The 13,264-nt window shown below is 39.7% G+C and overlaps 1 protein-coding gene across 3 annotated transcripts in view; it reads left to right on the forward strand.

The window, feature by feature from the left end:
- Positions 1–9,940, forward strand: part of npl (N-acetylneuraminate pyruvate lyase (dihydrodipicolinate synthase)) — a 46,114-nt gene extending 36,174 nt beyond the window's left edge. For 2 of the 3 annotated variants that reach the window (XM_069938195.1, XM_069938197.1), the window contains 2 exons: positions 5,204–5,243; positions 7,142–9,940. In XM_069938195.1, the coding sequence (XP_069794296.1) occupies positions 5,204–5,243; positions 7,142–7,287 (186 nt within the window). In that variant the 3' untranslated portion in view covers positions 7,288–9,940. The remainder of the gene's footprint in view (positions 1–5,203; positions 5,244–7,141) is intronic. The other variant, XM_069938196.1, reaches the window with a different exon arrangement.
- Positions 9,941–13,264: the final 3,324 nt, after the last annotated feature.

Raw genomic sequence — 13,264 nt, forward strand, 5'->3', positions numbered from 1 at the left:
TGAGTGTAATCTGAACAAATATTTTTAATCAGCAATTGCCTTGGAGAAAGTCATGGATGTTTGGGAACTTGCAGAAGGAAATTGTGGTGTCTTGAGGAGAGTTTTCATTACAGAAGAAGAGATGCTGGAGGAATTAAAACACTTAAAGGTAGATGAATCCTTGGAGACCCGATTGTATGTTGGGAAATTGTGGAGAAAACTGCAGAGGCCTGTTGTGAGTGAGGAAATGGGTTTGGTAGGTCTCAAAAGCAAGGACTCTGAACACAGTTTTGATGGGGAAGTATTTTATTTACAGAAGACAAATGTGGGAAATGGTAACTGATGTAGCACACATGTGCATACACAAAGTTTACAGTAGGTGTGGGAAAGAAATAGCGGACAATTAATAACGAACATGGAGAAAATAGTGTGGGAACAAAATATATACACACATACAATGAACTGGTCCATAAAATGATCATGGAAAAATGACAACAATGCCCCATCAGACCCTTGCCCAGTGCAGGCATGGCTCTATGCTACAAGGGGCACTAATTAAAGGCTCTCAACCCTTTTAACAGTACATATCTCACCAACAGTTTTTCCACCACCCTTCCACATCTCTCGGCCTGGAATGAAGCAGGGTGGTCCCAAGCTGGCAGAGAGAGAACAGAGAGCACATGGCACCTTTATAGTGCGGAGAGTCAAGCCCAGATTATTTACAGGGTACCAATGGCTCAGTGCCAGGAGGGTTAATCCAATTACAACAGCCAATGGCCCAAGGCTAAGTACAGGCAGGCTGGAGAGTGCAGTCCAGGTAATTTACATTGATCTAAGAGCAAGGCATGCACCAATGGGTGGGGTGGAATCAAACCTTGATTGACAGCTGGTGTGTTCTCCAACTAGGCAGGGGGCAGTGCTGTCACGTGACAGCCACAACCCTTCACAATACAAGGCCCTAGCAGAGATATTTGTATCATTGTTGTCAGGGGTGAGGTGCTGGAGGATTTGAGGGTGGCTGAAGTTGTGCCAGAAAGACAAGCCTGGGAACTATAGGCCTGTGTGCTTAACATTAGTCATGAGTAAAGTACTGGAAGAGAGTCTTAGAGACATGATCTCTTTTTCTTTCTTTTCTTTGGCTTGGCTTTGAAGACGAAGATTTATGGAGGGGTAAATGTCCACGTCAGCTGCAGGCTCGATTGTGGCTGACAAGTCCGATGCGGGACAGGCAGACACGGTTGCAGCGGTTGCAAGGGAAAATTGGTTGGTTGGGGTTGGGTGTTGGGTTTTTCCTCCTTTGTCTTTTGTCAGTGAGGTGGGCTCTGCGGTCTTCTTCAAAGGAGGTTGCTGTCCGCCGAACTGAGGCGCCAAGATGCATGGTTTGAGGCGATATCAGCCTACTGGCGGTGGTCAATGTGGCAGGGACCAAGAGATTTCTTTAGGCAGTCCTTGTACCTCTTCTTTGGTGCACCTCTGTCACGGTGGCCAGTGGAGAGCGACATGTAACTGGAAAGGCAAGGATTGAATAGGGATAGGCAGCTTGACTTTGTAAGTAGCAAATACTCTCACAAATTTGAGTTTTTTTTGAAGACGTGACTAAGAAGATTGATTTGGGTGTAAGATGTTGTCAACATTGACAATTGGCTTTATGGTAATAGTTGTAAGAACATTTGAACTGGAGTAGGCATCTGTCCTGTTGAGCCTGCTCGGCTATTCAGTAAGTTTATGGCTGATCTGGTCATAGACTCAGCTCTACTTGTCTATCTGTTCCCCATCACCCTGAATTCCCAAATTCTTCAAAATCTTTTCATAAATACATTCAATGAAGCAGGCTGTAATGTCAGAGGGTGGTAGTGGACATTTGTTATTCAGAATAGAGGCCTGTGATCTGTGCCACAGGGATCAGTGCTGGGTCCTCTGTTGTTTGTAATTCTCATTTGGCTGAGAATGTAGTTGAAATGGTTAATAAATTTGTTGATTACAGTAAAATGGATGCAATAGTGAGTGTACATTGAAGGTTATCTAAGTCTATAAAATTATAACTGATTACTTTCAGCATTAAGCATTTTTGGATCACTATTTAATATTGTTAGCGAAAACTTTAACATTCCGCTTCTGAACAAAAGAAATTTGAAAAAGCTGTTGCAAATTGCGCTGACTGAACCATGAGCCTTTGTGTACGCAAATAGAAAAAAAATTGGACTAAATTTTAACTTTTAATACTTATCAGAGTTTTGTTACAACTTAAATTCAAAACTTGTGGACATCGTTTAGTGTAGCTGTTAGTGCAACGCTGTTACAGCGCCAGTGACCAGGTCCAGGGTTTGAACTTAGGGCTGTCTGTAAAGAGTTTGTATGTTTTCTCCATGTCTGTGTGGTTTTCCTCTGGGTACTCAGGTTTTCTCCTATCGTTCAGAAATGTACCAGGGGTTGAAGGTCAATTGGGTGTATTAGGGCTCATGGGCTGGAAGGGCTTATTACCGTGCTATATGTCTAAAATTTTTAAAAAATCAACAACTAAAGTCAGCACAGTTAACATAGCAATTTTAGTGCAATGCTATTATAGTGCCAAATACCCAGGTTTTAATCCGATGCTGTCTATAAACAGCTTGTGCATTCTCTCACTGTCTGGGGGCTCCAATTTCCTCTCACCTTCCAAATTGTATGGGGTTTGTGGGTTAATGTTGTATTTGGGCAGCACTGGTTCAAGGGCTGAAAGAGCCTGTTACCATGCTGTATCTCTAAATTTAAATTTAAAAAAAAATGGGATCTTGATTAACTGTGTAAATGGTGTTACGTCACAGACCAGTAGCAATAGAAATTCACCAAGACAGTTATTGTTTTCTTTTAAAACAATATATCTATTAATAACTACTAATAACATAACACATTAGTTAAATCAAACTCAACTATGTGCTAATATGTGTGTGTGTGTGTGTGTGTGTGTGTGTGTGTGTGTGTGTGTGTGTGTGTGGCTTAGTGACAATTCTGGAAAGCATTCCAAAGTTCAGTCTTAGAAATCCTGTGTCAAAATGCAGACTCTTAAACTGATGCCCAGAAGTAATCATGAAGGAGGTGGGAGAGACTGAGTGACCGGATTGCTGAAAACTCAAATCCTTGTTGAGTTTCTTGCTGACAAATATATTTTCAGATGAATGGTTGTCACAACTCCCCTTTTCCTTGAGGGGAAACGAAACGTGTGACTTCCACAATGCTTGTACAACCCAGGTACGGGCCAGTTGAAGTGACCTTTCATGGTCATGGTTCAATAATTCCCCTGATAGGGAGAATCAGCCAAATTGTCCATTTCACACAGAGTCACCACCTCAATGTTGGTGGTCAATAATGAATGCTGTTTCCTCCAGTGTCCCACACACATGACTCTCACCACCTGTGTCCCTCAATAAAGCAATAAATGTTCTCTCTTCCTCCAGAATATCAACTTTAGGTATATTCTGTACTAGATGTTGCCACCCAGTCTCTCCACAACTGTGAATGGTTGCAGCCAGTACTAGCCCTTAAAGTGATACTCACACTAAGTGAAATGGTAGCTAATATTAGTGGAGTGACGAACGGAAGATGGAATTTAATTCCGATGAGTGCGAGGTGTGGCACTTTGGTAAATCAAACCGTGCACAGTAAATAGTTGGGATCTGGGGATTGTTGTAGATCAGATACCCAGGGTATAATTATATAGTTCCCTGATAGAGGTGACACAGGTAGACAGTGATGAAGAAGGCATTTGGCATGCTTGCCTTCATTAATCAGAACAATGAATACAGAGTTGGGATGTCATGTTATAGCTATTGGTAAGGCCACATTTGGAGTATTGTGTGCAGTTTTCGTTGCCCTGCTATAAGAAGGATGTAATTAAACTAGGAAGAGTAAAGGAAAAGGTTCATGAGGATGTTACCAGAATTGGATAGTTTGAGTTACAAGGAGAGACTGGATAGATTGCGGTGTTTTCTTTTCACCCTGAAGTCTGGGAGACTGAGGGGTGACCTTATGGAGATGTATATAAAAAATTGAAGGACACAGATAAGGTGAATACTCATTTCTGCAGGCAAGGGGAGTCTTTAACTCAAGGGCATAGATTCAAGGTGAGAGGGAAAGATTTAAAAGGGATCTGAGAGGCACTTTTTAAAAAAAATATACAGTGGGTAGTGCTTGTATGGAACAAGCTTCCAGAGGAAGATATGGAGATGGGTACAAGGTTTAATGGGATCTGGACCAAACACAGTCTTCAGGGCAACTCTGTTGGCATGGACGAATTCAGCCAAAGGTCCCATTTCCATGCTGCATAGTTCCAATCTATTTCTAGCAGCTGACAGTCAAGAATGAGAGGGAGTAGTTTAAATTAAATGTAGTCATTCTATGACTGTTATGAAAGCAAAAAATGGTGGAAATAATTAGGACAGGCAGCGTCTGTGGAAACAGGAACACAATTAATAATTCTCTCTCAGCAGATACTGCTGGATTTCCAGCATTCTAACATTCGGTATTTTATAAAAGTGGTCTTCCATAAACACAGAAATATAGAAGCATGATCTGTCAGTCCAGTCAATAAAATGTCAAGTGAAGGAAGTCATCTGAAGCAGATTTTGAGGGGGCAAATCTTTATAGCCCATGACCAGAGAAAGCTTTTACTCAGCTAGTATCGACCCTTGGTCCAGCAGATGCCCACATCATTCATAACTTATGGAGATTCTGATGAAAGCTGTCCATTGATGAGAGGTAGAAGTCAGGGATTTCCCATGTAGGGTCAAAAATGAAGGGTTTAATGTGTCCTATGACACTTTCCATGTGAATAGTGGACTTTGCTCTTTTGAGTCAAAGGTTGACTGCTATGCAGAAATTGGACATTTTGGAACTTTTGTCCTCAATAGCAATTTGTGATATATCAATTGTACATTTAACACCTTGGACTGATTTTTGCTAACCAGAGTACCAAGGGAAATAAGGAAAAGAATGATCAAGTGTGATCTCTCTGAATGGCAGAACAGGCTTCTTGGACCAAGTTTCAACAGTTCTAAATTCATCGCCTAACATGTTAAGTTTGAAGAGAAAAGGAAGATTTCACTTCTCTTGAACAGAATATTTTGGCTCTTAAATGAAAAGTTACTGGGAACATGATACCTTTTCATGTTTTCAGCATTATTTACTGCCACTTCATGCATTTAGGACAGTAGACATGTAATTTTCCTTAAACTTTCTTCTTTCACAGGTTTTCGTTCAGGAATTAATTGGTTTTATGAACAGACTTGGTACGTAGATTGACACATTCAAGATTTGCTATTGTATAATTTTTCTGTTTTGAAGTCTATATTTAATGATATTGTTATGGGTTATATATAAATGTCTTTAAAAGAGATGGATTGTAGAGTGTTTAGATCACTTCACAAAAAGACATTAACATTTCACAAAAGACATGTCCACAGTGACATTACAGAAACTTTGAAAAATGCCTATGGAGACATAATAAGTAGGTGTTAATTGGACTGTTGTGGTGGAATAAATGGACTGTTGACTTTAAAGCAACAGATGTCCAGGCTCAGGAACTGGTTCCAGTGCCAGCAATCTATCTGGTTGCAGTTTGCTGTTCTAAGAGGGGTCATGTGTTTTTGAAAACAGAGAGAGAGCAAAAAAAAGTGATTTTTTTGGAGAGAGGGGTCAAATCTACAGTAGCTTTTGGACATTGCAACATGGCAAGCTGGCAGGCTTGTTGAAAACCCCATTTTGAAGAGGGGTTGTGAGTTCTGAGTTCAGCCTGTTGAAAACCCTTGTAGTCCTTACAAGAGGAAATGGATGGCTAGAGTGTTTCTCCTGAAATAAGGGAAACATAATGGGGCAAGTTTCTTTGGCAAGACACTGAAGTGGGTGATCGGAGGAAATAAGATTGTGTTTCCAACGAGCAGCAAATATCTCTGAAATCAACGAGAACCTTCCTGAGCAGTAACCATTTACCTTTAAGCACCAGAGCCTGGTGAAAATGCATAAATGTTAAATTCTGTGCGCAATATAAGAATTGCCTGATACCGGTGAACTTGGAGGAGTGAGAAGTGAGATTGGACTATAAAAGCAAAGAACTTTCCTGAACATATACACATTACATACATGTGTGCTTAGAATTAGAAGGGGGGGTTAAGTTAATAGTAATAAGTTAACATTTGATCCAGTTTTCATGCTTAAAGATAATTAAAAGCAACTTTTGTTTCAGTAACCATTTGTCTTAGTGAATTTCTATTGCTGCTGGGTTTGGGGTCCTCTGGACTCGTAATTGACCAAATGATGTTTCAGTCCTGTTGATTGATGGTAAATATCATCTAAAGCATACATCATAATTCTCTTGAATTTTTTTTGAAATGCCATGATCTATTTTGTCCATTTGAGAGATCAGACTGGGTTGCATGTTAACCTGTCAGAAAAGCTGTATCTCTGATAGTGCAGCACACTGGCCTTGCTTTGGTCTGTCTGCCTGCCTAGACTTTTGTCTTCAGTATCCCCGTGTTGTGACCTGAATCCATAAACTGTAATTTGTGAGATTGCTAACCACTGAGCCACAGCTGACACCAGGCTCAGGAAAAGTGAATATTCTGTATTTAATACTAACTCCTTCAAAATATTAAGTCTTTTGAACTCTGCTTTTTATTGATGTTGAAATCTACTTATTCTGATTTACATGTGGGGTAAAAATTATTCCATGTTAATCTAGTTAACATATCCAAATTTATATCAGTTTCTCCATGATTAAATCAGTGTCCTGAATTCAATCCCTGGCATACATTTTTTTTTCAGATTGACATAGATATTCTTAAAAATATTTCTGAAACATTTTGAAAAATAAATCTTTTGTCTTGGCAAAAAGATTAATTTGTTTCCCTGAACTCTGGCATTTGCAGGTAAAGAATCTTCTTCAGAGCGATGCAGATGCAATGTTTCAGTAATGATACCTGTCATTTGTTGTCACATTATTAATGTGAAATGTTATTTAGTTTTAAAAAACATTCCAGGCAGGCAGCAAATTAAGCAATTGTTTTGCAGTGTGACAATAATTTCACTGGATTAAAAATCAAGAAACTATCAAACTGCTTGGAATGAAGTTAGTTGTAAACAATTTAAGTAAAACGCATTATTGTTATCATTTCAACTTTCCCTCCCACAGGTTTTGGTGTGCCTGAAAACAAGACTATAATGATGCTTATTTCGGGAATTCCATTAGGACCACCTAGGCTTCCATTGGTGAAATGCAGTGAGGAGAAGAAAGAAAAAATATTGGACAAACTTAAAGTCTTGGGACTGTTGAACTAAATATCCCAATTCATCAAGGATGAGTCGTACACTTGTATTGTCGTGCATTACCATTTTTGCTGTCACAGCTGCATAAATGAAAGATTAAGTATAATATAAATCAATAGTTGTATGAGCGTAACCAAATTTTAAGCTTAAATTTCAGCACATTTCGGGTGCTGTAATAGGATTCAGTCTTAATCACTGTTTTTGTCATCTTGGATGGAACAAGATTAGAATTGCGTAAGATGTATACTAGGATAGAGCAACAAATTAAGACCATAAGACATAGGACTAGAAATAGGCGATTCAGCCATCGAATCTGCCCTGCCATTTAATCATGAGCTGATGCATTTTCCCCACTCAGTCCCACTGCCCAGCCTTCTCATAACCTTTGATGCCCTGGCTAATCAAGAACTGAGCAATCTCTGCCTTAAACACATCTAATGACCTGTCCTCCACAACTGCCTGTGCCACAAATTCCACAGATTTGCCACTCTCTAGCTGAAGAAATTCCTTCACATGTCTGAACTAAGTGGACAGCTTCCAATTCTGAAGTTGTACCCTCTTGCCCTAGACTCTTCCATATTTCTGCCTATGACTTTCAACATTCAAAATGCATACACTCCTCATATGATAACCCTTTCATTCCTGGAATCATCCTTGTGAATACTTCTGAACCCTCTCCAACTTCAGCACATCCTTTCTTAAATGAGGAACCCAAAACTGCTCACAATACTCCAAGTGAGGTCTCACCAGTGCCTTATAAAGTTTCAACATCACATCCCTGCTCTTACATTCTATTCCTCTTGAAATGAATGCATTACATTTGCCTTCTTCATCACTGACTTGACCTCCAAGTTTACCTTCAGGTTATCCTTCCATATTTTCAATTTTATCCCCAATTTTTAAAAAAATTATCTAACTGTTTATTTTTTTTTCTCTCTATTAAAGTACACTTTCCGACATTGTATTTAATTTGCCACTTCTCTGCTCATTCTCCTAATCTGTCCAAATCCTTCAGCATCTTCCCACAAATCCATTCATTCCATAATCCAAATCATTAATATACATCATAAAAAGAAGTGGCCCCAACACCTACCTCTGTGGAACACCACTAGCAACTGGCAGCCAACCAGAATGTGATCCCTGTATTCCAACTCTGCTTCCTGCTAATCAGCCAATGCTGCTCCCATGCTAGTATGTTTCCTGTTCTACCATGGGATCTTGTTAAGTATCAGTAGCCTCGCGTGTGTCACCTTGTCAAAGGCACTTTGAAAATCCAAATGCACAGCATCCACTGCATCTCTTTTACTTAGCCTGCTTATCATTTCTTGAAAGATTTTTAATAGGTTTATCAAGCAAGATTCTCCCTTAAGAAAACTAGGCTTTGGCCTATCTTGTCATGTGCCTCTGGGTACTCTGTCACCTCATCGTTGATAATCAACTCATCTTCCTCACCACTGATGTCAGGCTAACTGATCTATAATTTTCTTTCTGCTGCCTCCCTCCCTTCTTGAATAATGGGGTTACATTTGCGATTTTTCCCGTTCTTCAGGACTATGCCAGAATCTCTTCATTCCTGAAAGATCATTACCAATGCCTTCTCAATTTAGGGCAGTGGTTAATATGCCTTATCATAGGTTAGTTTTACATCTTTGATTTTCATGTTGAAATATTCTATTTAATTCTGGCAATTTCTTCAAAATTCACACCAAGATTGTCTAAAGTATTCCATACAAATTACTTTGACAGCAGGAATATAATTGATCACAGTAGTCACCTCCAGTACATATTTAGTATAATCACCATTATCGAATAAATTGATACACAAATTAATTTCAATTGAAGTCATCTGGGGTTTCATTTTGTCAGGGGAAATGGTTCAGGTAATCTTTTCTTTACAAAAAACTTTCAAATTGCCAGTACAGACACTTAAAACTGTTATTGAAATACAAATATGCAATGAAGGCAGGACATCCCAGCAAGTGATTTTTTTTCCTGCAATCCAATAACCAATAAGATTAATTTCCCATTAATATTTTTAAAAATCATATCTATTGTTTGCTACAAAATTAAAGTTAAATTGTTATGGTTGATATTGTGTGCTAACTTACAAAATGGTAATTGATAATTTGGTAGGGTTTGCCGTTGAGATGGTTGGGTTGTTAATAGTGGTAGAACAATGAAACAGCAAGATGGAAAATTATGGAAGCGATCTTAAAGTTTTAATTTAAAGCCAAAATTTTGTGACAAAATTCTGAATTACCATAGATAAACCACTTTTGCAGAATTTTAATAACAAGAAATATAATTTAAATGACCTAATTTACAAAATTGATTACCTATGTATGCCATAATCTTGTTTTGTATTGTGGTGGTGGTGGTGGTGGTGGTGGGTGGGGGGAGTAATGAACAAGATAGCTTTTGTAGTTCTTTGGTGGCTGATACACAATATTGCATACAAGGACCAGGCAGATTTGGATTTACCAGGTTTGGGCATTTTCATTTTATTCATTTGTTTGAGACTTCCTCAGCTCGCTTTTACATTTGGTGCAAGAAATGGTACCTGTACTATAATTAGCAACTCCTCTCATCTTTTGTGATCAAAAAGGATACCTTGTAAATTAAATCAGAGTATCCCCAATAAAAATGAACTTTAATTCTGTAAAAACCACAAGGCAGTTATGGCAGAGATAGACAAGAGATTGCAGTTGCCAAAATCTAGAGCAAAAAAAACCCTTGCTGTACACTTAGCAGGTCAAGCAGCATCTCTGGAGGGAGAATGTTTCAGGTCATGACCCTGCATCAGGACTGAGAATGTGAAAGAGAGATGGCCAATATAAAGAGGTGAGAAAGGGATGAAGCATGAACTGGTAATAGATGGGTAGATTCATGTCTGGAGGGTTTATTAGGAAGATGGAGCCAGGCGAGGACAAAAGGGTGGAGATACGACTGAGCCTAGGAGGTGAGAAGTTGAGACAAAGGGCTGTAGACAGTAAAAATGGATACAAAAGTGATGAAAATATTCCTTATTAATTTTAACTAATAATTTGACCTCTTAAGTATGCTTTTAAAGTATCCCATATCATAAATCTATTGGCATTTTCACAAACAATTCCAATATGTCTCCTAATAAAATCACAAATTTCAGATCTTCTCAACAGCATTGGATTGAAACCCCACCTACATACCATATCTTGTTTATCAGGCATAGCAATTGATAACAATAGAGGTGAATGGTCTGCAGGATCCTCACCTTGTACTTAATTTCCATAATTCTATCTTGTAAATGTGCAGATAGTAAAAGTAAATATCCTGGAGTATGAATAATGTGTATTAGAGTAAAAGGAATAATCTCTTTATCTTGATGTAATTTCCTCCAGGCATCAACTAAATTAATTTCCTCTGAAACTAGGGTAGCCTTAGCCATCCTTGTTCTGGCCACAGCTCTTGTTCACTTATCCAAAACTGGATCCAAATAAGAATTTTAAAGTCCCCTGCTACAATTATATTTTCATATGCATCTGCCAATTGAAAAAATCTTTCATAAATCTTGCATCACCTAAATTTGGAGAGTGCAAATTTAACAAAGTCCAACATTCAGAATATATATGACAGTGTACCTTGACATCTACCTGCTGGGTCAGTTGTAATATTCTGAATTACAACTGGAAGATTCTTCTTTATTAGGATCACCACTCCCCTTGTTTTAGAGTTAAAGGATGACACTATGACCTGGCCCACCCAATCTCTTATTTCAATTTCTGATGTTCGTTATCAGTTAATGCAGGGGTGTCAAATTCAAATTCACGGAGGGCCAAAATTAAAAACTTGGACTAAGTCGAGGGCCGAACTAAATATTTATTGAAAATTTTCAACAACATCGGCATGTTTTCTCTTCTTTCAACATATGTAATGTTAAACTTTAGGATATAACTTTAGGAGGATAATGTTACAGTCAGGAGTAGGTAGCTCAAGTTCACCCTTTGCTTGTCCTGAGGGAAACCTATTTGATCCCTGTGGAGATGTAGTCAGCATTCACAGGCTGTGTCCATTTTGGCCTGCATCAGGACTCAGCATTTCCTGCTCACTCCTCAGGCTCTAGGCCTCTATTCACCCTCGACCCACCATCCCTCTACCTGACCAGTCCTTTACCCAACCTCTACTCACCCCTCACTCCACTCGCTCTGCCTCTACCCACCCCATCCTATACACGCCCCTCTACTGCCTCTCCCCTCAACCTGTTCCTCCCTCTACCCGTCTCTCACCCTTTAATCACTCCTCCCCTATTCGCCCTGCTCCTCCCCTTTTACCTATTCCCTATCCACCCCTCCTTCTACTCATCCCTCCCTCTAACTGCCCCTCGCACCACCATAACTACCCACCCCTGCTTACCCACCCACTCAGGCCCAGCGCGCTGCCGATCAGCCTTTACGGACAGCCACCATCTCTCTCTTCACGTGCAGGGCCGAACCAGCCATCCCTGGGGTCCGCGCGGGTGCAAGCGCTGAAGGCCATGGCGACCGGGAGAAGTGTGCTCGCGCTGTGGAAGGGCCGTCCGGTGCCAGTCGCGCGGGGCTCGCGCTGCCCGGGGGCCGTGCGCAGCCTGCCATGCCCGTCGCGCCGACAGGAAATCACAGGCGCTCGCCAATCCGCCGCACCGCTCGACAGGTGGGAGAAGTGACTGGTTGTGCAGGGAGCCTTCCAACTGGCTTGCCGGCTGATGACATCGACAGACTTCTCGTGTTACAATTTCTCGTGTTACAATGGGGAAGGATGTGCAATGAAGGGGGAGGATGGTGGGGATGACATTACCAAAGAACAGCATCGGCTCTCACTGCAGGGCGGGCCACCTCTAATACATTTTTGAAATGATCTTGCAGGCCAAATATAATTATATTGGCCCGCGGGCCAGAGTTTGACAAGTGTGAGTTAATGTGTTTCCTGTAGAAAGGCCAGGTCTACCCCCATTTTCTTTATGGTAAAGTACCCCATTTCCTTTTAACAGGGTTGCTTAACCCATTTATTTTAATACACACAAACTTTATCACATTTACCATTACCATAAAAGTTTAATTATGTCCATTTCTATTGTCTTGTTCACATCCATCCAACAAATTTCCCCTAGAGATCCTAGTATAATTTTCTTCCAACACTGGACCCAGATCCAACAACAGCTCTAACAGAAAGATAAAGATAAAATAAAGTCAAAAGATATAAACCAAACAACAACATAACTCTCCCTATAAATGTTAGAAGAGTCAAAAACACCACCCAAGATACTAATATGGGGTGTGTTTGTTGCTCAAATGCACATCTGATGTGATGCAGACTCACCCTGAACCACCAACCCCCTCCCAGAATCAATGTGAGATGTATACAATTTATATTCCTTATTTGCAAGAGGAATAAATCGAATACAATGAAAATATACAAAAATTATGTTATCATCTATTAAATTCTATTAACATTTAAGTCCCATAACTGATTCATAAAGTCAGTAGCATGTTTAATGTCTGAAAAAATTCTGTTTTCTCCATTCAGCATCATAATTTTCAAAGTGGCAGGATGTCATAGGACAAAATCATTGCCTTTTTACCTCCACATGGAATTCTTTATGGGATTGAATTCTCATCTTCATTTTAAAAGTGATGCCCTAATATTCGGGTAAAAGAAAATATTTTCCCCTTCATATACAAGTGGTGCATCCCTTTTCTTCATTCCTTTGGCTGCCATTCTAAGAATTTTTTTCACAATCCTGGAATCTTAAACATCTAATCAGTATCGAATGGGGTTTTTAGGCTAAAGGAAAAGGGGTCCTAGATGATCTATGGGCTCTTTCTATTTCAATATTCCCACTTTACTCACAGTACTCTTGGGATCCATTCTTGAAAAAAGGTTACAGCATCAGTGCCTTCAGTTCCTTCCTTAAAGCCTACAATCTTGATAATGTTTTTCCAAGGCATCAATTTTATCCCAGAGTTTAATTTTTTCT

Source organism: Narcine bancroftii, chromosome 5 (genome assembly GCF_036971445.1).
Source record: "Narcine bancroftii isolate sNarBan1 chromosome 5, sNarBan1.hap1, whole genome shotgun sequence".
In the NCBI taxonomy this organism is placed as follows: Eukaryota; Metazoa; Chordata; class Chondrichthyes; order Torpediniformes; family Narcinidae; genus Narcine; species Narcine bancroftii.